This window comes from Sebastes fasciatus, chromosome 15 (genome assembly GCF_043250625.1).
Source record: "Sebastes fasciatus isolate fSebFas1 chromosome 15, fSebFas1.pri, whole genome shotgun sequence".
Taxonomy (NCBI): domain Eukaryota; kingdom Metazoa; phylum Chordata; class Actinopteri; order Perciformes; family Sebastidae; genus Sebastes; species Sebastes fasciatus.
Window position 1 is genome coordinate 25,613,173 of NC_133809.1, and position 25,898 is coordinate 25,639,070.

A 25,898-nucleotide genomic window follows, 5' to 3' on the forward strand; every position below is an offset into this window, starting at 1 on the left:
ACTAATCCTTTGATTGCGGCATTTTCAGTCTTACCTAAAGCTGTGCCAAGGATTTTTTTTTAAGTATCCACCTTTTTAATTTTTCATATTTCAAAGCGGTGCAATAGAGGAAAGCTTTCCCCAACCTGATGATTAGCTGAATTCAAATGAGTGTACACTTCTCCAGTTACTGGGAGAACCTCTGTGAAATAGTCTGACTCCTAGCAACAGTGAGTGAGTGCTGCAATTATTCCATTCAGTGAAAACAGTGAAACAGTAGAGCTCATATTAAAGGAACTGTGTGTAATATTTCAGGGATCTATTATCAGGAAATGGAATATGATATTCAAACTAAGTTTTCATTAGTGTATAATAGGGGTGTCACGATTCTCCAGGTCCATGATTCGATTTGACTTTAAAATTTAAGTTTTCGTTTCGATTTTTGATTTAAACATGCCATTGTTAGACTATGGAGTCTTGATTCGTAAAGATCAACAGATCATTGGTTTTATGCCCTGACAACTGTCATTTACACTTTTAAATTCTTCTTTAAAAAGAGAACTCAACTCCCTTTTTATTTAGAAAGTGTTTTAGACTACAACAGTCTACAATATAAAAAAGCTGGATCTTTTCAACTCAGCATCTGTGTGACCCACCTCAGTACATGATCATTACAAAAACACGTCATAAATCCTGATTTTTGTGCTGTTTATAGTTTTAACTTGGCTGTTAAATTATTTGAGTCGAGCTGTATTTTTCTTCGGACGCACGCAATTTGATTTCGATGATTGAGAGCGGAAGTTAATTTTGATCGATTTCCGATTTAGAATCGAAATTGTGACACCGCTAGTGTATAATCACCTGAAAATATGAAGAGTTGTGTTTAGCTTAGAATGAGCCCTTCTTGGCGTCTGCCATGTTGCTCCGCCATGTTTCTACAGTAGCCCAGAACAAACCAAACACTGGCTCTAGAGAGAGCAGGATCTTTCACGTTTTTGCACTACCCGAAGGCCACCGTAGTTCTCCGACACGCTTGTGAAACTATGGTAACGTGAGCTGTGGTGTGCAAAACCGTGATACCACCAGCCGCCGTCTGACTTCCGTTGCTCTTAAAGTAGTGTTATTATGGTAAGGATGGAGTTTGAGCGAGGTGAACGGCGTTCCCACGTTTTTTGCGGTGTTGGCGGCTCACGGTACTGCAGTCATGGAAAGGGAGGATTGAGCACTCAGTTGGTTACAATCTGCAACCACACCGCTAGATGCCACCAAATCCTACACACTGTCCCTTTAACACAGCGCCACACCAACCTTATAAATTTGTAGCATTTTTCGCCAGGAGGGCTTAAGTGTGGGGAGATTCATAGTATTCCAGTCCACCCCCCCTTTTGTACAGGAGCCAGACTTTGTCAGTAGTGCAGTGACAAGAACATGATCCCTCACCAGCTTCCCATCCTACAAATGAGATGGAACCCAAGTCCCTGCAGTTATCCAAATGTTCACATTAACAATGTTTTTCTGTGTGTCACTACAAAGACATTACAGGACGGGGAGCAGACTCTCTAATGCGCACACACAGCACAAATGCAGTTACTCACAGTGGCACTAAGCAGATTTTTATTTGCTTATGTGCATAAACTGGTCGGAGTTGAATTCCTGCCACGTCCTTTTTCAGAACTGGAAGAGAATGCAGTGATCTTTTGTTCCATGGGATTATCGATTGAATTGATATATCTTACAAACATCTACTGTACTAACAGCGCCACACAAAATGAGAGTTCACAGCATAAATGGCCAGTAAAGCGATACAGTAACATATAAAATGGACTGATACAGTCTCGCGCCTGTAGCCTCATCAGTGCCGTGCAGCTGTGCTGTGGTTCATCATGAACAAACACAGAAGCTTTGGTTAATTTTCCTACAATTATTTCAGCTATCAACCAAGTAAAAAATAGTTTCCGGTTGCTAAGCAACACCCTTTTGGCATTCACGGTTGTGTTTGACAGTTCATTCTGGCATATCATCAACATTTATCTGAGCATGTTGAAGTTCATTCAACTCCAATTATGATTCTGTTAATTGTCAGGTAACAGTGTTGTGGAACAGTGTAACAAAGGGATACACTGAAGTAGTCACATACCAGCACTGTATTATAAGCATTTATTTAAGTCTCTTGACCAGTCACAGTGTTATTACAGTATATGTTTTAAAGATGTCCTTTAGCGTGCAGTTTACTCTTTGTCTGCATCACATACTGTAGCTGTTCTGCACGGTTGCATGCACCTCATTACAGGTGTTTTTTTTCTTTTTGATATTTCGGCTGTTACTTTTTTTTTTTTTTATTAGTGCAGCAACCTTCCTCTCACTTCACTAAACCAGACCTTACCTATGAAATTAGTCAAAGAAATTCATCCAACAACCAATTTATTTTTGCCCAATTCCTTCATGTAATGCAAAGAAATCCTTTAGTGTGGCTGCTCAACCTAACCACCCAGCTCCAGTGTGGTGGTGTAAGCCACATGTAATCCTTTTGACAAGAAACACGCTTTGAAAGCGGTGGAGGTTTAGCGCCATAGGTCAAATAATTTACAGTTTTCTAACTATCTTCACGGCACAGTTCAACAATTTTGCCTCACAGTGCTCCTGCTCCAAAATGCAACGAAAATCCCTGCTAAATTTAGCAAAACTGGCCTTTTTCCCTTGACTGATGTGTGCCTCTAGTCATCAGGCTGACCGCGTGGGTCCAGTCCACCCTGAATTTGCTTAGTGATCCAACAAAAGCAGGTGAAAGAGACGGCCACTGTTGTGCCATTGGCACAAAATCACAAGACATTCAACATCACGAGTACATGATCAGATGCTCAGTTGAGCGATAGCAGTGACATCCTTTTTCTCATCACTTGCAGCTGACTTTGCATTTAAGGTTGTTATTTCCAGCTTCTGCCTAGTAAGTCACCTTTTTAATGCTTTTAAAGAAGTGTGAATTGAAAGAACTGAACAAGTGAGTCTTCCCTGTCTCAGCGATACTTGTCTGGTTTTTCTTTTTTTTCTTCCCACCCGTCTGTCAAGCCTTAAAGCCAGCGTTTATCTTTTCAGACTTGCCATGCAAGTGCTGTGCGTGTAGTTTACAAGCCGATCAAAAGCAGTTGGCGTGGGTAGAGGGGGAACTGTTTACACAAATGATGTTGCTGGTGTTGGAGGTGGCCTTTTACTCGCCATTAGTTTTGCATTAGCCTAACTTTCAAAGACTTGCACAGCAGTTTACTGCACACATTTTGAAGGAAATGCTTCATGGTGGAAATAGTTAAGGATAAATTGTAAGCAGCCAACATTAAAGCTGTAAGTCTTCAAACAAATCTGCCTTTCATATTGCAAGCTCTAACTAGCATTACGAACTTTTAAAGATTTCTTTTTAAAGAGGTACACTATGGAGTACTACATTCACACCTGTTAACCATCATCCTATCTATCATGGCCAGCTTCTATGAAAGAGCCTTATTAATGAGTGTCAGGTCATGTAATCCTCATCATGGATGTACAGCATCCGCTTTTGTTCAGTTGGTTCCTTTGCACAGTAATGATGACTGAAAGAAAACCACTGGCAACCATTAGCAGTGTCAGTTCTTGCTATCTAATCAGGTCCCTTAAAACCCTTATACACCTTTAGTAATAGTTGTTTTTTGTGTCTGTAGTCTGCGGTGTGCTCTTGCAGTAGGGACGTCCAAACTGCACACACGTAGATGCAAATAGACACGTAGACGATAAGAAAATACTAATTCTAGCGCAGATGGACATTTGCTCTGAATGAATAAGCCATCAATAGATTATTGTGCCACACTGAGAACACAATTGCAGTGTGCCAAGTTGTAGAGATTGGCTAATCAAAACTCTTATCATCCCTGCTCTTTCTGGCACAGTCTCCTGCTTTGATCTCTATTTTCCCTTTTTAATTGTTTGTCTCATCTGCTGCTTTAGTTACATAGACGCATCAAAATGTTTCCGATGGGGATTCTGCCCTTGACATAATGCAAGTCATGAATGTGTAATTTCACACACTGCTCGCTGCACTGGCCAGTTCTTTTGCTGCACGGTCTGGTTTTCGTTTTGCACACCGTGTTTATGTTTGTCTTGACTTTCTGTGGTATATAATTGTGTGCACGCAGGTTGGAAGCCTGCGTTTCTGCGGTAGCACCGAGTTCTCCGGAGGCCTCTGGGCCGGAGTGGAGCTGGACAAAGCGGAGGGGAAGAACGATGGCTCGGTAGCAGGGGTTCAGTATTTCACCTGTCGAATCAAACATGGTAGGTCCTCATGCCACAGCCCCGCACTTAAAGATCAACCACATCGACTCACACACTCACTCCCATCAATTACTTTTAACATTATTGACTTTATAGGACTTAATTGGTACAATCATCTTATCTAACCCCAGGAAGTTAGACTTGTCCTTTTTATCAATTGGTTTAAGTTAGCATATGCAATGGGTCTTTTGTTTTTGTCTCATTATTATCATCTGACTCGTATAGCGAAAATCTAGGGCTGTCAATAAATTCAAATATTTAATCGCGATTAATTGCATGATTGTTCATAGTTACACAGTTCAATTTTTTATCCGTTCAAAATGTACCTTAAAGGGAGATTTGTCAAGTATTTAATATTCTTATTAACATGGGAGTGGACAAATATGCTTGCTTTATGCAAATGTATGTATATATTTATTACTGGAAATCAATTAACAACACAAAACAATGACATTGCGTTAACTTTGACAGCCCTATTAAAATCTTTTCTTTTTTTCCGCAGGAATCTTCGCTCCCCTCTCTAAGATAAGCAAACCTTTGGAAAGACATAAAACCAGCACCAGAAAAACATCTACACCCATACGCCCCCCTCGTCGCATCGACGTGTCCCGCATCACCCCCAAGGCAAACACAGGTAAAGAACAAGTTGCAAACGGCTCATAACACTTCCACAACATCACTGCTTAATCAAAATCTGCCTTTGATGTGTTTGGTATTGGACCAAGATGCATGTGAAACATCATACAGGTATTGCAAGACGTGTTTGTTGAGAGAGCTGTGGATGTTTGAGCAGTGCTCCATCTACCTCAGCGTGAGCCTCACATGTTTTTAGAAGAATGAGTTTGCCTGCGGAGTTCTTGCAAAGTACTGTAAATTTAAAAAAGACTTTAAATGATCAAGTCATGACACACTACAAAGGCAGTGAAACTGAATAGCCTGTAGGACCCCGAGGGCGAAGAAATGTGTGAACTTTTTGTGAACGCAGGTGTAAAAATGTTACAGTGGCAACTGTTTCCTCATGTCACAGGTAATCTCATGTTCAGTCCCCTGGAGGAAACCAGTTGATACATTATTAGAGACCACATGTCATATAAAAAAAAAAGGAAGAAGTGCACCGACGTCATAGAAGCACAAACATTTTGGAGTAATGATATTAGTCCGATGAATGGCTTCCTAATATTACCTGTTAGTTGAAGAAATAATCCATCAAGTGCGCTCACTTAAGGGGGTTTGGGACATAAGCTTAGAGTACTAGCATCCATTTTGTCGTTACCTTGGGGAAGATGTGCTGAGAAAGTGTTGATGGTATGGTTCCCCATTCTCCACTAACTGGATTACAACCACATGTGTCCACATCCTGTGTGATCTGATGATCCTCAACCACCCCTCTCGTTCTGCTAAAAAACTAATATCGTCATCATGTACAGTAAAAGTATATATTATTAGCAGGGCTGTCAATCGATTAAAATATTTAATCGCCTGATTGTCCATGATTAATCGCAAATTAATTGCACATTGTTTATCTGTAAAAATGTACCTTATAGGGAGATTTTATAGTATGTAATACTCTTATCAACATGGAAGTGGACAAATATGCTTGCTTTATGCAAATGTATCTATATATGTATTATTGGAAATCAATTAACAAAACAATGACAAATATTGTCCAGAAACCCTCACAGGTACTGCATTTAGCATTAAAAATATGCTCAAATCATAACATAGCAAACTCAAACCCAACAGGCAACAGCAGCTGTCAGTGTGCTGACTGGACTATGACTTGCCCCAAACTGCATGTGATTATTATAAATTGGGCATGTCTGAAAAGTGGAGTCTTGTGGGTACTTATAGAACCCATTTTCATTCACATATGTTGAGGTCCGAGGTCAAGGGACCCCTATTGAAATTGGCCATCCCAGTTTTTCCTCACCAAATTTTAGTTTGGAGCGTTATTTAGCTCCACTCTAGCTTTAAAACTGAGCCCGCTACAACCTAAAAATCACAAGTTGCGTTAATGTGTTAAAGATATTAGTGGCGTTAAAACAAATTTGCGTTAACAAATTAACTTTGACAAACCTATGTAATATATTTTATTCCATCACCATAGCAACATATCCTGTGTGTTTCGTTTTGCCGTTCTGTCAGACTGTTTTCCCGTGCCGTCCAGAAGGTGTTGTCCATCTGCCCGGTTCAATGCGAAGGCAGCATAATTCTAATAAAAGGATTTTTTGTTTGTTATTTAAAAAAAAAGACTCTTTGTTGCTGTATTAATAGTAGTTTTTGTGGGAACACCAAAATGGATCCCTGTACTGACAGTTTTCATGGACTGAGTCACTCCACGGTGTCCAGATGAGGCCATCAGCCGGAGTCACGACTCCAGCTGATGGCCTCTTTAGTGCCAAAAATAGGCTTTTCTCAACTCTCCCAAGCCTGAATGAGCCATGTCACTGCATGGCAGGATTTCTTGCATCTGGACTTTCATATTAATCTTCCTCGAATACTTTGAAAAATGGATTCTGAACCAGTGCCAAAGGACAAGGCATAAATGAGACCTTGCTCTCACAGTCCTTGGGTGCCCATATCCTCAGCTCCCGACTAATGTCCTCTCATAATATAGTCCAGTCACCTCAGAACACTATAGAAACCTTGTCCTGGTAGGTTCTTGGCTCCTCTTGGGTTTACAGCTGTATTGTGGTGGTGTAATATTCAAAGGACTTGGAGGCCGATTGATCTGGACGTGACTGGAATACCTCAGTGTGGCCTATGGAATTCAGTGATTGATAGTCCAATTAAACAAGGTTTAATAACTAGGGCTTGAATAACCTGGAAGCCATTCATCACAAGGTGTATGTGAGTGTGTATGTGTGGCATGTGAGGGCGTGTGTGTCAGCACCTCCATACAACCCAGGAATCAGACAGATTTATGGCCAAACTCTTTTCAGGGCCTTTCTCGGCCGTTTTCAGCCCGCACTCTCGGAGCCACCTATGTTTTAGCTTCACATTGCATCGACAGCTCGCTCATGTGCATCTATAGAGTGGATGGGTCATTGTGGAACTGTCTTGTCTGGCTAAGCATTAGAGACAGACACAGCAGAATGCCAGGCTGGCCCCCATTAGTGTGTGTCAACTGTAGCTCAGGCCTCAAAGGGGCGGCGGGAGCACAGACAACGCTCACAGAGCACCACCGCTTGATTCCAAAAGCCTCAGTATGTGCCGCACTCTGTCACTTGAAGCGGGCGTCAGTATGTGGAAGGGATAGATAGAGCCAGGAGGTCCCTGCAAGCTAAAGGTCAAGTGACAAGCAATGTTTGGTATTCTGAGTTGAAGTGTAGTCTTTGGAGCTCAAAGAAAAGACACAACTCTGCTGCTGAGGGTTCCCGGCTCTCTCTAAATGTGAACTGAAATGGCAATCAATAGACACCAGGCTGATTTTGAGATCATTCTAACGCAGTTTCAAAGTGCAATATAAAGGTCACACTTAGATGACTTTAGAAAAAAAAAATCGATTCACCTATGTATCGTGATTTTTTTTTTTTTTTTTTTGTTTTTTTGTCACGATTTTGAAATAGATTTTTTTAATGCCAGAATGGATATATTTGCTTCATTTGAGTCTATGCAGACACTCAAAATAAACTGTAGCCGACCAGCCTTAGCGAGCAGAAACGGGCAGATACAACAGAGCAGAAAAAAGCTGCATGGATACGACCTGCACCCTCGCATTTTAAATCCAAAGTGGTAAACACTACACATACAGTAAAGCATGGAAACACTTTGGGTTTCACACATTGCAGGAAAAGCAGAGCTAGACATCTTGGCTAAAGCTGCATGCTAACTCTGGCATGGACAGGTAACGTTATCGTATTGCGGTAACGTGCGGTCAAGCCAGTCGTCACTCATCTCCGAGGTCAAATCGGCCGACGCTACAACTGTAGAGCACCCATATACTGACATTTATGTTAAATGCATTCAAATGGAGCTGAACATGGATGTATTAAGACAACTGAGTTAACAGGGAGAGCTAGCAATGGACTTGGCGAAGTTGTGTTGAGATTAATGTGAGCCAGTTTATGTGGCAGATTTATGAATGAATTAAATTAGAGATGATTATTTTTTCCTTAAATCTGTTTTGATGTTGATTTTATTGCCTGTTAAAAAAACAGAGTCTAAAAGGCTTTTGTCAGTTTAATGGTAGTTTTAATTCAAGTCAAAAAATGATATAAAAAAGCTTGAAGTTTTGGTGCTATAAACTAGTTAAGAACATAATTATGTTTACTTTGGCAAGAAATGTTATTTCTCAATGTATGCTATTTGAATCTGTACCAAGTTTCCCTTTGAAGTTGTTCTTTTTGTTCTTTTGTATTCACTGTCATTGGGGCTTTTGTGTGGGCGTAACTGCTTGTCTCAGCATATTTAAGTGTTTTTATTGTGTGTTGGAGTAAAAGAAAAATTGCCTTTCAGTAATTCTTGCTCCGTCGCTTCTCGACAATGTCACGCTGTCCTTTAGTTGCATTTCTTCACTCTCTTGCTCCTGTGTTTTATCTTTCACTGTAGCTGTTTTTGTCTGCCTTTAACTCCGCCACTCATGGAGTGCTTCACTTTTTAGTTTCCTCATTTGTAATTCTCTTTACTTCTGAACTCTGTAAAGTGCCTTTCTGCATATTGCATTTACATGCAAACCACTCCATCTATGTTAGTATAATTTCCACAGTTGCTGTATCTGTTGGAATGTTATTGACAGATTTATTCAATAATTTATATATCGTCAAATCATAACAGAAGTTATCTCGAGATGCTTTTTATATAGAGCAGGTCTAGACTGTACTCTATAGTTTAGAGACCCAACAAGAGATCCCACATGAGCATTGCATTGTTGTGGTAATGCGCTGCGGCCAGGAAAAACTCCCCTTTAGCGGGTAGAAACCTCGAGCAGGGGCTGATCCAAGGCAGCTTGGGCCAGCCCTAACTATAAGCTATCAAAGAGGAAAGTCTTAGGCCTACTCTTAAATGTGGAGAGGGTGTCTGGTGAGCTGGTTCCACAGAAGAAGAGCTTGATAGCTGAAGGCTCTGGCTCCCATTCTACTTTTGGAGACTCTAGGAACCTCAAGTAACCCTGCATTCTGGGAGCGCAGTGCTCTAGTGGGGTAATGGGGTACTATGAGCTCTTTAAGATATGATGGGGCCTGACCGTTGAGGGCTTTGTAGGTGAGGAGGACGATTTAAAATTCTGTTCTGGGTATCTTTTACAGGGAGCCAGTGCAGAGAAGCAAATACAAGAGAAATATGATCTCTTTTTTTTGTTCTTGTCAGAACACGTGCTGCAGCTTCCTGGATCAACTGTAGAGTCTATAAAGGTCCTACTGTAGTGCAGCTAATTCCAACTGTCAAACTAAATAATGTAAATATAAGTTCAGTTGTCAAAGTGACTATCAGATTGACCAAACATCATAGAACTTTGATGTCACGTTATTTTTGTCATCTTCCAATCTGAGCACTTTACCAAGATGAATATTGATTTCTGTGTTGAAAATGTAACTCTTGTGTGTGTGTGTCTGTGTGTGTTGGTGGAAAGGTTTACCTCCATCTGTCAAAAAACCCCATGATAACCAAAAAAGTCCACCTGGTCCCAATCAGGGCACAGAGGGAGACTGCTCAGTAACAAAGACAGGTACTGCAGCTCCAGCTGAGTGGGCTTTAATGTACTGTGTATCAGAGAATATATCAGTATCAGCAGTATCTATGCTGTGTCTCAAATCGAATACTTCTGTTAGTACACTTCCATGTAGTACACTGTGCACTAACTTGTGCAGTGTGTGAATTTCAGCAGGGAAGTGTTGTCTGAAACTGCATATGGCTGTTGAGCACTCACCGGAAGCTCGATAGATAAGCTGGTGATAGTTAGCAACAGACATCACGTCGTATCAGCAGTATTCAATTCAGTCAGATAAATGAACCCAATAATGACTTCTACCTACAATATAGTGGGAAAAAATCTGAGGCCGTCAGTCGATTAGAATATTTAATCGTGATTAAACGCATGACTGTCCATAGTTAATCGCACATTTATCTGTTCTAAATGTACCTTAATGGGAGATTTGTCAAGTATTTAATACTCTTATCAACATGGGAGTGGGCAAATATGCTTGCTTTATGCAATATATGTATATATTTATTATTGGAAATCAATTAACAACACAAAAAAAATTACACATTGTCCAGAAACCCTCACAGGTACTGCATTTAGTATATAAATTATGCTTGAATCATAACATGGCAAACTGCAGCCCAACAAGCAACAACAGCTGTCAGTGTGTCAGTGTGCTGACTTGACTATGACTTGCCCCAAACTGCATGTGATTATCATAAAGTGGGCATGTCTGTAAAGGGGAGACTCGTGGGTACCCATAGAACCCATTTTCATTCACATATCTTGAGGTCAGAGGTCAAGGAACCCCTTTGAATACGACCATACCAGTTTTTCCTCGTTAAAATATATTGTAAGTTTCTTGCGTTATTTAGCCTCCTTCCTGACGAGCTAGTAGACATGATGATACCAATATCTTCTCTCTAGCTTTAAAACTGAGCCAGCTACAATCTAAGAATCACAAGTTGCGTTAATGCATTAAAGAAATGAGTGGCATTAAAACAAATTTGCGTTAACTTTGACAGCCCTAAAAAAACACATGTATAATTTAAATTTGTATAGTTTGCTGTTTCATCGCTTCCTCGCCCACCATTTCCACAAGTTTGAAATAGGTTGGTGTCCCCACCCCTTCTGCTACGTAGCAAAGATGGCGACTGTTGAGGGTGAGAAGTGTCTAGCGTACAAAAAGCAACGTTTTGACCATTTTGAGTACAACATCTGGGTACTTGGGAGTGCACTGCATTTTGCCATACTTGAACACACTTTTGCACTCAAAATAGCAAGTGTAAGTACGGAAGTATGTGAATTGAGGCACAGCATTTGTATGATCCCTCTTTTGGTTAAAACTGTGAAAATTGTTCAAACCTTAGTTCCACACACTCTCAATCATCACTCATCTCTGATCATCAGTGCACCTTAATACTTGAATCCAACATCATAATCCATCCGTGGGCTGTTGAACAAGAACATCAGTGCCTTTTAAAAAAGAAAAAAAATACTGTATTTAACATATGTAACTAATACTTTGATAAACCACTGTGTATCCTCCATTAGTGCTGCATTTGCCATTTAAACACAATTAAAAATCTCATCTGAGTTTCGTGAAACACAAATAATCTGAATTTCAGATATTTTCCTGAACTTGAAAATCCAATATTCTTGCAGTTGTGTGGTTTTGGTTTCATGCACAATGACCAGAAGTCCAGTGATCAATTAAGGCAAACGGGGATTGTTTAACCTGAACAAAAAAGACAGAATCAGCAGCTTCAGCTGTTATTTCTGTCTATTGCCATCGACGCTCAGGGGGCCATTAGCTAAAGCTTACTATTGAAAACAACTTTTGGCAAATGTTATGAAGTTTCTTGCCCATTACTGTCTGGCTTCCCATTTGTTTGCAGCTGAATCTTCACTTTGTCTTAAAGCACTTTGGCACAGATTCCATCAATTAGCCTCTAAGAGTTGGGCACTTAATGAACTTATGGCCTGTGAAGGTCTGTGAAAGTTAAAAGCTTAATGAGGTCCTGTTTCCAAATGGCTTCTTAAGAGTGAAACTGGGCATCCGCCCCCCCTTCCCATCTCATTCCCTCAAGTTAGGAGGGGATTAGCATGTTGGCCCGTAATTGGCCCCCGATAACAGGACGAGCGACCGCAAGAGATTGAACTCACTTGATTGGTGCTGCCATAGAATGTGACACAGCTGCTTGGATTTCTGAAAAAGTACAGTGGTAATTGTCTGGATCCAAGCGCTGTAGGCACTGTCACATTCAGAAGAATAAAATGAATAATAGGCTGAGATTCACTATTTCAATGGAATTACAATAGTCCCTGATATCAGCCTGAATGGATGGATGGTGGGTTCAGTATTAAGAGGGGAGGCACACAGTTTGTGCCGTGTGATATTAGACGGCAGAATGGATAACAACGTTCACAACTAATGTCCCAGTGGAGCCTGGATGCAACAGTTTATGCACCTTTTTGAATGATAGTAGTTAATGTAGTATATAGAAGGCCAAATTGCTGTTCTCACAGAAATAGGTATATTAATTCACTTTGGACTGTGTTCTGTTTCAGTTTTATTGCGTTCTGTCTTTGAAGTACCTGTTCCCCTGTGTTTCTCGTCACTCATTCCTCTTGTGTCATTCCCACCACAGGTGTTCTCTCCCGCTCTCTCTCCTCTTCGTCCTCTTCGCTGGACTCCCGGCACGGGCCAAGTGGCCGACCCCGTCCGCTGCCAAGGCAACGTCTTCCTGCCAGGCAGCGAAGGGAGCGTGCTTCTCTCAGTTCCAGGACCACGCCCTCACCGGCCCTCCGCTCTTCTCCTGACACCACTGCACTTACTACTGCAGGTCTGTATTATTATTATTATTATTATTATTGTTATTATTATTAGAGCTGTTAATCCATTAAAATATTTAATCGCGATTAATCACAAATGAATAACGCATTTTTTATCTGTTCAAAATGTACCCTAAAGTGAGATTTGTCAAGTATTTAATATTCTTATCAACACTGGAGTGGGCAAATATGCTTGCTTAATGAAAATGTAGATATTTATTACTGGAAATCCATTGGCAAACTGCAGCCCAACAGGCAACAACAGCTGTCAGTGTGCTGACTTGACTATGACTGCCCCAAACTGCATGTGATTATCATAAAGGGGGCATGTCTGTAAAGGGGAGACTCGTGGGTACCCATAGAACCCATTTTCATTCACACATCTTGAGGTCAGAGGTCAAGGGACCCCTTTGAAAATCGCCATGCCAGTTTTTCTTCGCCAAAATTTTGCGTAAATTTGGAGCGTTATTTCGCCTCATTCACAACAAGCTAGTATGACATGGTTGGTACCAACAGATTCCTTAGGCTTACTAGTTTCATATGATGCTTTGACAGCCCTAATTATTATATATTCTGTATTGTGTTAACTCTGACTTTAATGAAGATCCCTATTATTTCAGGATTGTCTCAGGATTATACAAATCTAATGGGATCAAATTCAGGGCAGTGAATTATCACAAGAGTGAAACCCCTTTTGTTCATCTCTCATCCCAGGTGTTCGAAGCCGAACCCCCTCAGCTAGCAGCTCTGTGTGTGGGGGCCCTGAAGTGCGCCTGGGGGAGAGGGTGCTGGTGGTGGGCCAGAGGACTGGTGTAGTCCAGTTCTATGGAAAGACCAGCTTTGCTCCAGGTCAGTTGATACAAATATTGGTTTCCCTGCAAAAATATGACAGTTGAAACCACTTTGATATTAATCCCCTGTTTATATAGTAGATGCTTTGCAGCGTTGCTTTTCATCTGTGTAATCTAGATTCAATCATTTGCCTGAATCATTAGGACAAAAATGTTATTCAGCCTAGTTTCCATAAAAACATCAACTTTTGTCTAATGCGAATCACAAATTGTGGTATATTGCATTATTGGAAAGGTGAATGATGGCGCACATGTATATTGAAATGCTCTCTGTAGCTAAATTTGCAAGAAATTTCCCACAATTAATGCACAATAAATGAATATCAACATCAGGGTGTCTCATAGCTTTATGGACAGTTGGGTCGTTAAGAAGTATGACTAAAACCTCCACAGTTAAATAAATTAAATAATTATTATAGTTAACAAGCACTGATACTGATTCAGCAAACTGCCCACTGAGTGGTTTTACAGTTGACTAAATTAATAATCTGACCTCTGTTTACTATCATACAGTAAATGTGTTTAATGTTAGAATTAGGGCTGTCAATTGATTGAAATATTTAATCAAGATTAATCTCATGATTGTCCTTAGTTAATCGCGATTAATTGATAATTAATCACACATTTTTTATCTGTTCAAAATTGACCTGAAAGGGAGATTTGTCAAGTATTTAATATTCTTATCAACATGGGAGTGGGCAGATATAATTGCTTTATGCAAATGTATATATTTATTAAAAGATATTTATATATTTAGTGTAAAAAATCTGCTCAAATCATAACACGGCAAACTGCAGCCCAACAGGCAACAACAGCTGTCAGTGTGTCAGTGTGCTGACTTAACTATGACTTGCCCCAAACTGCATGTGATTATCATAAAGTGGGCATGTCTGTAAAGGAGAGACTTGTGGGTACCCATAGAACCCATTTTCATTCACATATATTGAGGTCAGAGGTCAAGGGACCTCTTTGAAAATAGCCATGCCAGTTTTTCCTCGCCAAAATTTAGCCTAACTTTGGAGCATTATTTAGCCTTCGCTCTACAACTTAAAAATCACAAGTTGCATTAAAGATAAAAAAAAATAAATAAGAAAATTAGCGGTGTTAAAATGAATTTGCATTAACACATTATCGCGTAAAATTTGACAGCCTTAGTTAGAATGTTAGGGATCAATAAAGAACATACGGGGGACTAAACTCTCTGGAAAGGGTTCAGTCTTGTGAGAATTGGGTATATGACACAGAGTAGGAAAAAACAAAATAAAACAACCTTCAAGGCCTATCTAAAATATGTATTATCCATTTTAATAAATCATGGCTGTCCTTCCTGTTTTCAGGGCAGATGTAAAGAATTACAATTGCTGCAGTTTTCTTTAATGTTTCCCTAAATGCATCCTGGAATTTTAAATAGGGCAGCAAACTGGTGAGCTGGTGTTTTTTTTTTGACCAAATAGATGATGGTGATTGCACAGCTTACCTTGTTGTCATTATAGGGTTAATAATAAGTGAGGTAATTTATTTCTATGCATTAAAAAAATCAGAGAGAGTCAGGTTAAGAAAGTTAATATGGCTGGTTATTAACTTAAACGCCTATAAAAGAAAGAATTTGTGGACATATTGTTGATATTCAAGGTTGGGTCTTTCATTTTCTTTCCAAAGAAATGACATGAATGAAGGAATGATCAGGATCAAGGATCTGCTTGAATGAGATATATGTGGAGAAATACGTATGACAGCTCTATTAAGCTCCTCTTTTTCAACATGCATGAGCACTGAGCAGCATTGCAAACTTTGTCACAAGTCAGTGCAGTGGCAAACCTTGAGTTGGACAGAAGATACTTGGAAAACTAAGATATGAGAAAGCTGCTGCTGAGCAAAAGCTAAAGAAACCCAGACAGAAAACGGCTCACAGTACTCATTAACATTTAGGCAATAGTTCTGCCCAGGCATCATTCATGTATGAATAAGTACTAACGTATCTCACCACCGAGGATCATGTTTGAGGGGATTTCAGTCTTAAGTTTCCTTTGATATTCTTAAATCAGTGCTAGCAGTGCCCTGTTATCTCAGCCTGAGTGCATTGAGGACTGTCTTTATACCAAAAGCAGCTCTTCTTGCTGAACTCTTCACACTCAATTGACTTCTTTTTTACATTTTGTCTATTTTCCTTATGTGGCACACACATCTAATGATGTTCAGTCAACAGCTTATTGCTCTTCTGTGTACAGTTTGGTTAATGCTGGCCCACACTCATACACACTAAAATATTTTTCAAATTGCCAAACAGGCAACAACAGCTGTCAGTGTGTCAGTGTGCTGACGTGACTATGACTTGTCCCCAAACTGCATGTGATTATCATAAAGTATGCATGTCTGTAAAGGGGAGACTCGTGGGTACCCATAGAACCCATTTTGATTCACATATCTTGCGGTCAGAGGTCATTGGACCCCTTTGAAAATGGCCATGACCGCTTTTCCTCGCCAAAATGAAGCGTCAAGTTTGCAGAATTGTTTTGCCTTCTTCGTGTAGTATGACATGCTAGTATGACATGGTTGATACCATGGATTCCTTAGGTTTTCTAGTTTCATATGCATATACCATATACCAGTATCTTCACTCTAGCTATAAAACTGATTGTGCTACAACCTCTAAAAGATCGACTGTGTTAATGCATTAAAGAAATTAGTGGCGTTAAAACGAATTTGCGTTAACGCCTTATCGTGTTAACTTTGACAGTCTTATCAATATATATATATATATTTTTTAATGTGGATCTCTCCTCTTAGGCCATTTGATATGCGATTATCCATCAATCCATCAGTTTGTTTGATTTCTGGTCGGTCTGTCTGTCTGTGCAGGGCTCTGGTTGGGCATCGAACTGGACAAGCCAAGTGGAAAGAATGACGGATCAGTGGGAGGAGTGAGGTACTTCCGCTGCCCACCTAAACACGGCGTCTTTGCTCCTCCGTCTCGTGTTCAAAGGTGAGTGCAGGCCCCTTTAAGGTAGCTTATTATTTTCACGAATGACTAATGGTCCCTTTTTGTTTTTTGCCAGTGGTCACCCACAGAAGCAAAAACAGATTTGTCAGTTCAGAGCAGGTGTTCAAAGAACTTGACACAATATGCCCTGAAAACCCCAGAGGTTGTGTTTCATTGCTCTCATCAATACATCTGATGACACTAATGAGCTCCTTTTGACAGTGTCATTTGTGCTAGTGTTGACATATTTGATTTTGCCCTCCGTGTGGCAAACAGTCCTCCTCAGTGCTTGTGATTAAAGGGAGCTTGAGTTGTCAAACGTGACGCCTGGGGCCTTCGCCCAGCACGACTCCTCACTTTAATGTTGCACCTAGTTTTATTTATCCTTTAGTTATGAGCCAAACGCCATCATCCCTGTCTTTTAAATATGCATTATGGATAATGAATATGTGTTTATCAGTTGTTCAGGTTAGAGATGTAAAGAGGTTATATTTTCACAACAGGGTATGAAATATGTATTAAGTACATGGTAGTATTGATATGCCCCACTGTGTGATATGCATGTGGTTAATTTCATATTATACTGTTCTGATTACAAGAAGGGACATAAAGCACAGATCAGGAGTTTGGTTGCATTTTAGGTTATGTTTACAAGAACATCAGACTACTTTTCACTATGTGAGGTAATATTTAGCTTGGGGGTGTAAGAAAATAGTGATTCGCTATCGTGATATTGTGTTTTGTGATACTGTATATCAATTCTCAATAACACTATCGATTTTAAATTATTTTTATTGTGGCAGACAGACGGCACAGATTGCAAAATAATGGGTGCTGTGATGTTGGATGTTACAGGGACTGTGATATTCAGATTTTATGCATATGCTAGTGTTTTTTATACTATGACAATTTCATAAAATTGGATTCAAATAAATGGCAATGGTATCGCCTTGCTTACAGTATTGCAATATAATGAATCGTAAACCCTGTATCATGATAGGTATCGTATAACCAGATTCTTGCCAATACACAGCCCTAGTTTAGCTGAAGTCTTTTTGGCTTCTGCTTACTGTTTTGTTGCCCCGTCTTGAGGCATATCATTATTCTCAACTGAGGGCTTTGATGCGTTTTTTTAGAATGTCTTTTTGCCACTGAAAATAATGAAGTTAGATTCTGTAATATTTAGAAGGTGTTTGTTTGCTTTGAACTATTCTGCATAAGCAGATAAACCAGAGTTAATTTAAAAAATTAGAAAGTTTGTATCATCTGCAAACATTATGGGAGAAAGTATGTTGAACACATTGGTAACTCATTTATATTATTGAGGAATAATAATAGACTGTAAGAAGTGGACAGAGTCACTGTGACGTCACCCGTTGGTTTGTGGACTGCCGTTTTGAGGCCTCAAGTTTGGCATTTTGTCTGTCGCCATCTTGATTTTTTGCAACCAGAAGTAACACGAGAGGGTGGAGCTGAGTACAACCGAACGCTGAATAAGGCAAACCAAGAAGGCTGTAATTAACTTTCATGAACTGAAAACACACCGTGAAAGAGTTTAAGTTGTTAGATGAAAACACGGACAACTCCCAGACCGGACAACGCCGTGGTAGCGACCTGTCAATCACAAGGTAGCCCCGCCCTAAAGCATCCCCTGCTTTATGGTCTATTTGACTGTAAATAGGACCATAATTTACTAAATGAACATCATGCTGTATTGAAGAAGACTTGAAACAAGCGATACAGGCCTATACAATCTGAATTCTTTTGCAACCAGAGGAGTCGCCCCCTGCTGGCTATTAGAAAGAATGCAGATTTAAGGCACTTCCTCATTGGCTTCACTTCTCAGACCCGAAGGTAGATCACTGGGAATAATAGCATAATTTGATACTTATTTTCTTTCTTTTTACACACGTAACTAGTACTATAGTGATTGTGTGTCCAGCTCTTAGTGCTGCCAAAATGCAGGTGAGCTATAGAGCAGTACTGTGCCTGAATGCATCTTGTATAGATTAGACGGAGGACTGAAGCTGCTGCTCTGATAATGTGCTGCTTTCACTATGCAGCCTGTGTAGACATTGTGTAATTTAGTTAAGGCCTCAGCAGCATCGTTCAAGGCGTCAGACCACAGATCTGATGTCAAGTTAGCATTAATGTTTCATCTGGTTGAAATACTGTCTCTGGTGTTATGCTCTGTGGAGTCTCTGTCAGACTGACTGTGGGAGAATTCTCAACCTCTCCTCCTGTCGTTATCTTGTTTTTTTTTTTATTTCTCTTATGTTTCATTTCTTTTTCTAGATAAGGTAATATGGCAGAAGTGAGCAGTTTGACATGTATTTTGTTTTCACTTTAGTGACAGTTTGTTTATATCTTATTTGAATACCTTTTGGAGTGCTTTGTTCATGCGTCACTGAAATGTGGCTTTTAAAATATGGATCTAAATAAAAGACTGATCTAGTATACTTGCAGTGAATAGTTTAGAAGATTCTTCTAGACAGTGTATCATAGCTCTAACTATCCACTACAGTAATTTTATTAACACTTGCATAAAATGAGTAATATATAGGTATGTTAATAACTTTAGTTACTTTAGGGACCCATATTCAGTAGTGGTGCGACGGTTCAACAAGCCCACTGTGCGGTTTATATTGCTGTTTTTGGGTCACGGTTTTGGTTACAGTTCGGTTTGTTTTGCATATTAGGGAAAAGAAATACAAAACCATTTCCAACGTGTTTGAACTCCAAAATATATAAATAGATTGACTGATATTAATGAATGATATTTCTATATAATATGAAGTCACAACACTGATTTTATACATGAAATAAAGCAGCGTACTTAATGGTCAATTAGACCAGATAATTGCCTCTTCTATATCTCTGGCACCTCATCAAATAATTAACAGACCTGTAATTTATAGTGGTGCAACGGTTCAACAAGCCCAGGGTTTGGTTTGTACAATCATGGAATGGTTTGTTTTTTTACCGTTCGTTTTTTTCCGTTTCACCGGCTGTGTGTCTCAAATACTGGCTGTCTTGATAACCCAGCTGCTCATGGACCACAGACAGATGTGCCGAGGCTTTTCAGGTCGCGTAGAATCTAACGTTATCTCTGTTGATCCAGTTGGTTAGCTTGCTTCCATTGCTATAGAAGGCTGTGTTTGTATTTGTTTCATATGTGGCAACGGGGTGTTGAAACGGGCAGTGGACGGGATCACATAGGCCAAAACAAAAACAGACGTTCCGGACCGGAATGGAAATCTCAAAGCAGAACATACTGGCTGTGGCATTTTGTTGGAGAAGCCAGTATTTCAATTCAGCATGTTTCCTTAATCTCTGGTGACATATCATGGTCATTTTATGATTTATTATAGTAAATATATTACATTTTGGTCTTTTAAGCCAAGTTTCTGAAATTTTGATTAATAACCTCCTCTGTGAGAATGTGATACTGAAGCAGTGTTTTGTGTTTGCAACATCTGTTGGGGACTTCAGATAGAGACCAGTCATGTTTAGACTGGTGGGAGCTCCATTGAAGAGCTCCTCTCAGCTAAAACACACTCGTCTCCTGAGGTGCCTTATCAACTCGCTGATGTGTGCAATCTGGTCTGGCCACGGATTCAAGTTAGTATTTTCTAGCTAAACATATAATTACAGTAAACCTATTAGCATACAGAACCGAAAAGCAGGGAAACTTGAATTATACACATTTCACTTGGGTGTAATTTGAACGCAGCCGTGATGTCTGTAGTAATAACGTATGTCCGTGAATGTTAATGTGTCTCAGCCGTGACTTGAGTTTTAGAAAAGTGTGACGGTTCAGAGTGATGTGAAAATATTTATTAATTTGTGAAGACCATTTGCTTTACTCAAATATATATAATATAGTATAAAGACAAGAAAAGAAAAATGCTGAAATTTCATAATTATTGTGGATGTAAAGCAGAATAGATAACGAACATCACAGTACAAGTTCTGCCTTCAAGCTGTGAAAATGTGTCAACATCCAAGGACTCAAATCATTGGCACATTAGTTACCAGATTTTAACTTAGAGCAGCAGTACCCATATAAATTAAATTAAACAGTACATCTACATGCATATTGCTAGGGCTTTACTATGTGTTATTGTGGTTATAAGAAATGTAATTTATGGTGCTGCTATAGCTGCTAAATGTTTACTTTTGTACTGAGCCGGCTCAGCTGTCGCCATGTTGAGAGCCGTTCAGAGGCAATAGATATGCTCCCAATCTAGCATTTAGCACCATTAAACCTGCAGTAGGCAGAATGTTTTTTGTCATCATTGGGCAAAGAATCCATAATAACATTTCAGCATATTGTAATTCAAATGTTCTGAGAGAAAGCTAGACTTCTGCACCTCCTCATGGCTCTGTTTTAAGACTTTAAAAAAAATATTTGGCCAATCACAGGTCATTTCAGAGAGAGCGTTCCTATTGGCTGTTCATTCACTGGAAGCAGCTGTCAATCACTCGCAAACTGCGGTCAAACTAGGGAGCGCTGAACAAATATTAATTAATATTCTGTTACTGTAATGTCTATTTCTCGCCTCAAATGATTTCAGAAACATCTTGTAGTGTCCTGTTTAGCTGTAAAATGAGAAAGTTTGCTCAGAAACGGCAAGGCTCCAGCTCAGCTCTGATAGGTTGTTTTCCTCTGGTCTGTGAAATCTTGCAGATGCCATTAGGAGCACTTGAGGCTTTACTCTTCTGCACATCAGATTGGGTTTGCATACTACACAGACAACGTGTTGACTCAACAGATGTATCAAGTGCCAAGGTGGCTATATATGGACACCATTTAATCCTGGGGATATAGAAACCGTTGTCTGACATACATATTCACAAGCCATTAAGTTATTCACTGCCAGGCATTGTTTTGGCTTTGCTTCACATTCTCTGCAAGTGGATAAAAACCATTGACCTTTTTTTTTATTGAAGGCACATGAACAACACAATGCCTCAAGTGCGTCATAACTGAATGAAACAGTTCAAAAAGCAGTTGACATCTAAAATACTGATTGTGTTTATTTTAAAGGAGAGGGAGGTTCTTCAGATTTGACGGGTTTGTTGGTTAAATTGACACATTCCACCTTTTATACCTACCTATAATTAGACTCTTCACCTTTCTTTTTTGCATGTGCTTCATCTCAATGCAGACACACCATTCAGTGGGGATATTTCCTTGTCTCTTTATTGCTCTCCCTATTTTTTTTAACCCACCGTTTACGTCTTCCACGAGATAAAAGCTGCTTTTTGAAAAGTCAGCCCTTGTTTTTTCTCGCCATCCCCTATCCATGTCCTTTTCATCTTTTCTGTTTTTTCCTAATTAACCCCGGGGCACATAGTGTGCTCAACTGAGTACATGGTTTCCCTCCGTCTAATGGACAATCTCACATCTCCATCCAGCAACCCATTTCTCCTTCTCTTTTCTTCTCCTGTCAGCAGCTATCACAAGCCATTATGAAAACAAACAGCTTTTCTTATACTCCCCCCCCCACTTATCTTTGTCTCTCTATTCCTTCCTTAGAAAACAAGGAAACACCTTTTTTCCTCTTTTGCTCATTCCTCGACATTGGCAGTCTACCTCTTAATGGCTTTCAGAACTCTAACGTTATTATAGTCAAACAGCGGCTTAAGAAAACATCAATAAGCGGCACAGGCACTCCTCTGCAAGTTGCAGAAAGGTGTTTTTTTCCTTGATGTTGTTTCCCAATCAACTCATTCATTTTTTAACTCTAAAATACTATGTGCTGGTATTTAATGAATTTTCAAATGGACTTTCCAATATATTTTGCTCCACATTAATTCTGTTGACTATGTGATGTGAAGTGGGATTGAGATTAGTGTTGTCACCCTATTGGAATTTTTTACTTTGATACAATACCTTGAAAAATATCGATATTCAATACCATTTTCGATTAACCTGACCCGCCAGATGGTTTGTTACACAGAACCATCTGAGAAGCACTCATTGGAAACTGTTTGGAAAAGGGCAGGCACTTGGCAGGTGATTGGATGAACCATCTGTCAATCAAACTCTTGCCTAAGCCAGTCGGGAGAAGAGCGAAAACATCTTTTCCATTGAGAAAAGCCTTCAGTAACGTTCTTTGCTCTTCTTTCAATGAAGAAATACTCCCCAGTTCTGATATAACTGATGCTATTGCAGCGTCTGACGAGATGGATGTTTGTGTGATAAGTGATCCCACAAGAGGGTCGCAGGTTCAAACCCAGCTAGGGGCCCTTCTGTGTGGGGTTTGCATGTTCTCCCCGTGTTAGCGCGGGTTTTCTCCGGGTTCTCTGGTTTCCACCCAAAGTCCAAAGACATGCAGGTTAGGTTCATTGTTGACTCTAAATTGCCCGCAGGTGTGAATGTGAGCGTGAATGATTGTTCATCTCTATGCGTCAGCCCTGTGATAGTCTGGTGACCTGGGTGTACCCTGCCTTCACCCAATGTCAGCTGGGATCGGCTCCAGCCGCCCCGCGACCCTGAATAGGATAAGCGGTTACAGATAATGGATAGATGTGATCCCGCGATTCTCGCGTGATCTTGTGACATTGCGAGAATCCAGCTGCCAATTGTTGATTCCACGTGGAAATATCGACACATTGAGGGAATACAATTTTTGATTTTTATTAAAAGATAAATAGCGGTGTGTATCAACTCGTTGTCAGAGAGGAGAGAGCAGAAAGCGCAGCTGGTACCCGTGTTATCGATACTGTGGAAAATGAGTATTGAAACTGTTTCAAATATTCAGCATTGATATGCATCAATACTTCAATACATTCAGTGTAGGTTTTGCACAGTAGGTTGTCTACTCACACTTTACTAAATGTTCACAGAGAGATATCACTCTATGTCACGTATGTGTTTTTCTTCCTTTATACTCACAGGATCCATGGATCTGTCGATTGCCTTTCGGAGCTCTCCTCCTCACGCCTCAGTCATCCTTTCAGCGGTGAGAGTTCCACCCTCATTACAAGCTTTGACTGAGATTTATTTGAAATGTGCCATTGCATTTATAATGCCTCAAGTGCTTGTGAAGTCATTCTTATGCAAAAATCTGTGCGGGAGTACTTGACCCTTGTGATTGCCGTGCAGGGACGATCCGTCGCAGCTTCAGCACATCAACGGCCATCGCCACGCCGAAGGAGACGAGCAGAAGAAGTCCCGTTACCAGGTGTGGCTCTCTTTTCTCTTTTCCGCACAGCCCTCACATTTCACCCTCCCTGAGCTTTTCAGCTCCATCCTAAGCAGAGGCAGAATCAATACTGATAAGAAGCAGTGGTATTAGTCAGCAAGGTTCCCTTTTTTTAAATGGCCAATGCATGATTGTGGTTAGAATGAGAGAGAACAGGGAAGTGAAGATCAATCTCTCAAACATCAAGCTGCCATCAATCTCCCACTTACTTTTGAGATATCCTCTCACACTGCATACCTTTTCTCATAAATCTTTCTTGCTGTATTTTTCCCTGTGCTGCCACAATTCATCTAAAAACAAAAAAAAAAGGAGTCGTTCCAACCCTCACCGTCGGCGGTGGAGCACCCTCAGCGGTGTTACTGGGAGCACAGCAGGGTCCAGCCCCACGCCCGGCTCTGACGGACAGGTCTGCCTCCACGTGGGCATGCAGGTCCTGCTCAGCAGCGCTAATGACATGGCATTCATCCGTTACCTGGGCACAGCGGACTTTGCCCCGGGCCTTTGGCTGGGTCTGGAGCTCCGAAGCCCCAAGGGCAAGAACGACGGCTCCGTGGGCGGCCGACGTTACTTCACCTGCCGACCGGGCCACGGCGTACTGGTCCGGCCCAGCCGCGTCACCTACCGGGGCATCAACGGTTCACATTTGGTGAATGAAAACGGCTAAGGACTGTAGGAACCAGAGGAAACTCTGTGATGTTTTGACTTTCTGTTTATGATCTATTCAAAGCAAAAGTTTTAGGTTTAAACTTTTTTGCATTGCGCATTATTTCTCATTCATATAGTAAGTCCTCTTCCAAGGGTAAGTTACAGTAAAAAAAACGCTTATTAATAGTTCAAATTTAAACTGCAAGATTTAGTTTTTAGAAAAATGTAGGAGGCGATGAAAGCACTTTATAAAATGAACTTTAAATTCCTATTAGAACTTGTCTTAAGGGGGAAAAAAGTCTTAATAAGACATAAAAAACTGCACTACTTTTAATCAGATTGCACTGAGAAATGATATCAATCGATATGATAGATCAGACCAAGATAAAGTGGATGGTATGGATGTGCACACATGAAAAAGTGTTTCTAATAAAGCTAATTTTTGATCACATCCAGAAGAGATTTTTATCAGATAATTTAGGTGGTAATGTAGCTGACTCTCAAACCAAAAGCGTGCATGTGTTTGCGATGGTGTGTGTCTGCGTGTGCATGTGTGTATTAATTAAGAGCACTTTGAAACAAGAGAGATGGATTGATTTTTCCCGGCTCATCATATGGCTTACAGATAATTGAAATTGAGTCAAAATGGGATCTTCACTTTATGAATCGATGCAAATTTAACAGGATTTAATTAAGCCGAGACCTCGATCAACCTCCATCAGAAGACCTGGGCATCAACAGAAGTCGTTTCCTCCTGAGTACATCAGTCTCTGCCATAGGGACTCCCTGAAAACTTGGTATTTTGTCCTGGGTCAAACAGAGTGTTGTGTGCATGATGCGCATTCTCGTCTCGCATTGGGTCGTCTTGTCAGTTTATGGATAAGATGGCAAAACTGTAACCTGAAAAACCTTGCCTTAACCCCAAGATTAAACCTACAGGCGACCTCGGGCCAAATTGTATGTTCAAACCGAAATTATTTTTGAATTTTTTTTATGCTCGTATGATTTACGAAGATACACTTAGAGATTTTTGCTCCTAGTGATGTTACTGCTGGCACGGCTGCAACCGCAACTAGACTTCCCTGCAGATTTTCAAATGACTTTTACCGTATGTTAGCTTGTTAACCGTCTGAGACCCACAATAGACCCGTTTTTGTCATTTTTCGGGAGAGTCAAAGGGTATTTAGGGGGAGATGGCAGGTCAACAGTAAATGTCTCATAGAAGTGTATATCACCTGAAAGCTGGGAGAGTGTGAAATTGTTGCCTCTCGTCATGAATCGGAATTAAACGTGAATGAATGATTTTAAAACTGTAAAAGGTGTATAAGGGCTTAGAACATTATTATAGAAGTATATGATGGCCACGCTCACTAATGCTGAGTTTAACCATTTTTTACCAATCGAGAATTTATATAAATGATCAATAATCCCTCCAAAACACCACATTAATACACCAA

At 40.2% G+C, this 25,898-nt stretch overlaps 1 protein-coding gene across 3 annotated transcripts in view; it reads left to right on the forward strand.

Moving 5' to 3' along the window:
• Positions 1–25,583, forward strand: part of LOC141783193 (CAP-Gly domain-containing linker protein 4) — a 45,566-nt gene extending 19,983 nt beyond the window's left edge. Inside the window, exons 8-16 of one of the 3 annotated variants that reach the window (XM_074660311.1) lie at positions 4,140–4,275; positions 4,778–4,909; positions 9,845–9,940; positions 12,568–12,762; positions 13,466–13,600; positions 16,462–16,585; positions 23,489–23,553; positions 23,697–23,775; positions 24,106–25,583. In XM_074660311.1, coding sequence (XP_074516412.1) covers positions 4,140–4,275; positions 4,778–4,909; positions 9,845–9,940; positions 12,568–12,762; positions 13,466–13,600; positions 16,462–16,585; positions 23,489–23,553; positions 23,697–23,775; positions 24,106–24,460 — 1,317 coding nt within the window. In that variant the 3' untranslated portion in view covers positions 24,461–25,583. Of the gene's footprint in view, positions 1–4,139; positions 4,276–4,777; positions 4,910–6,420; positions 6,501–9,844; positions 9,941–12,567; positions 12,763–13,465; positions 13,601–16,461; positions 16,586–23,488; positions 23,554–23,696; positions 23,776–24,105 lie in introns of those variants that run through there. The other 2 variants (XM_074660312.1, XM_074660313.1) reach the window with 2 other exon arrangements.
• Positions 25,584–25,898: the final 315 nt, after the last annotated feature.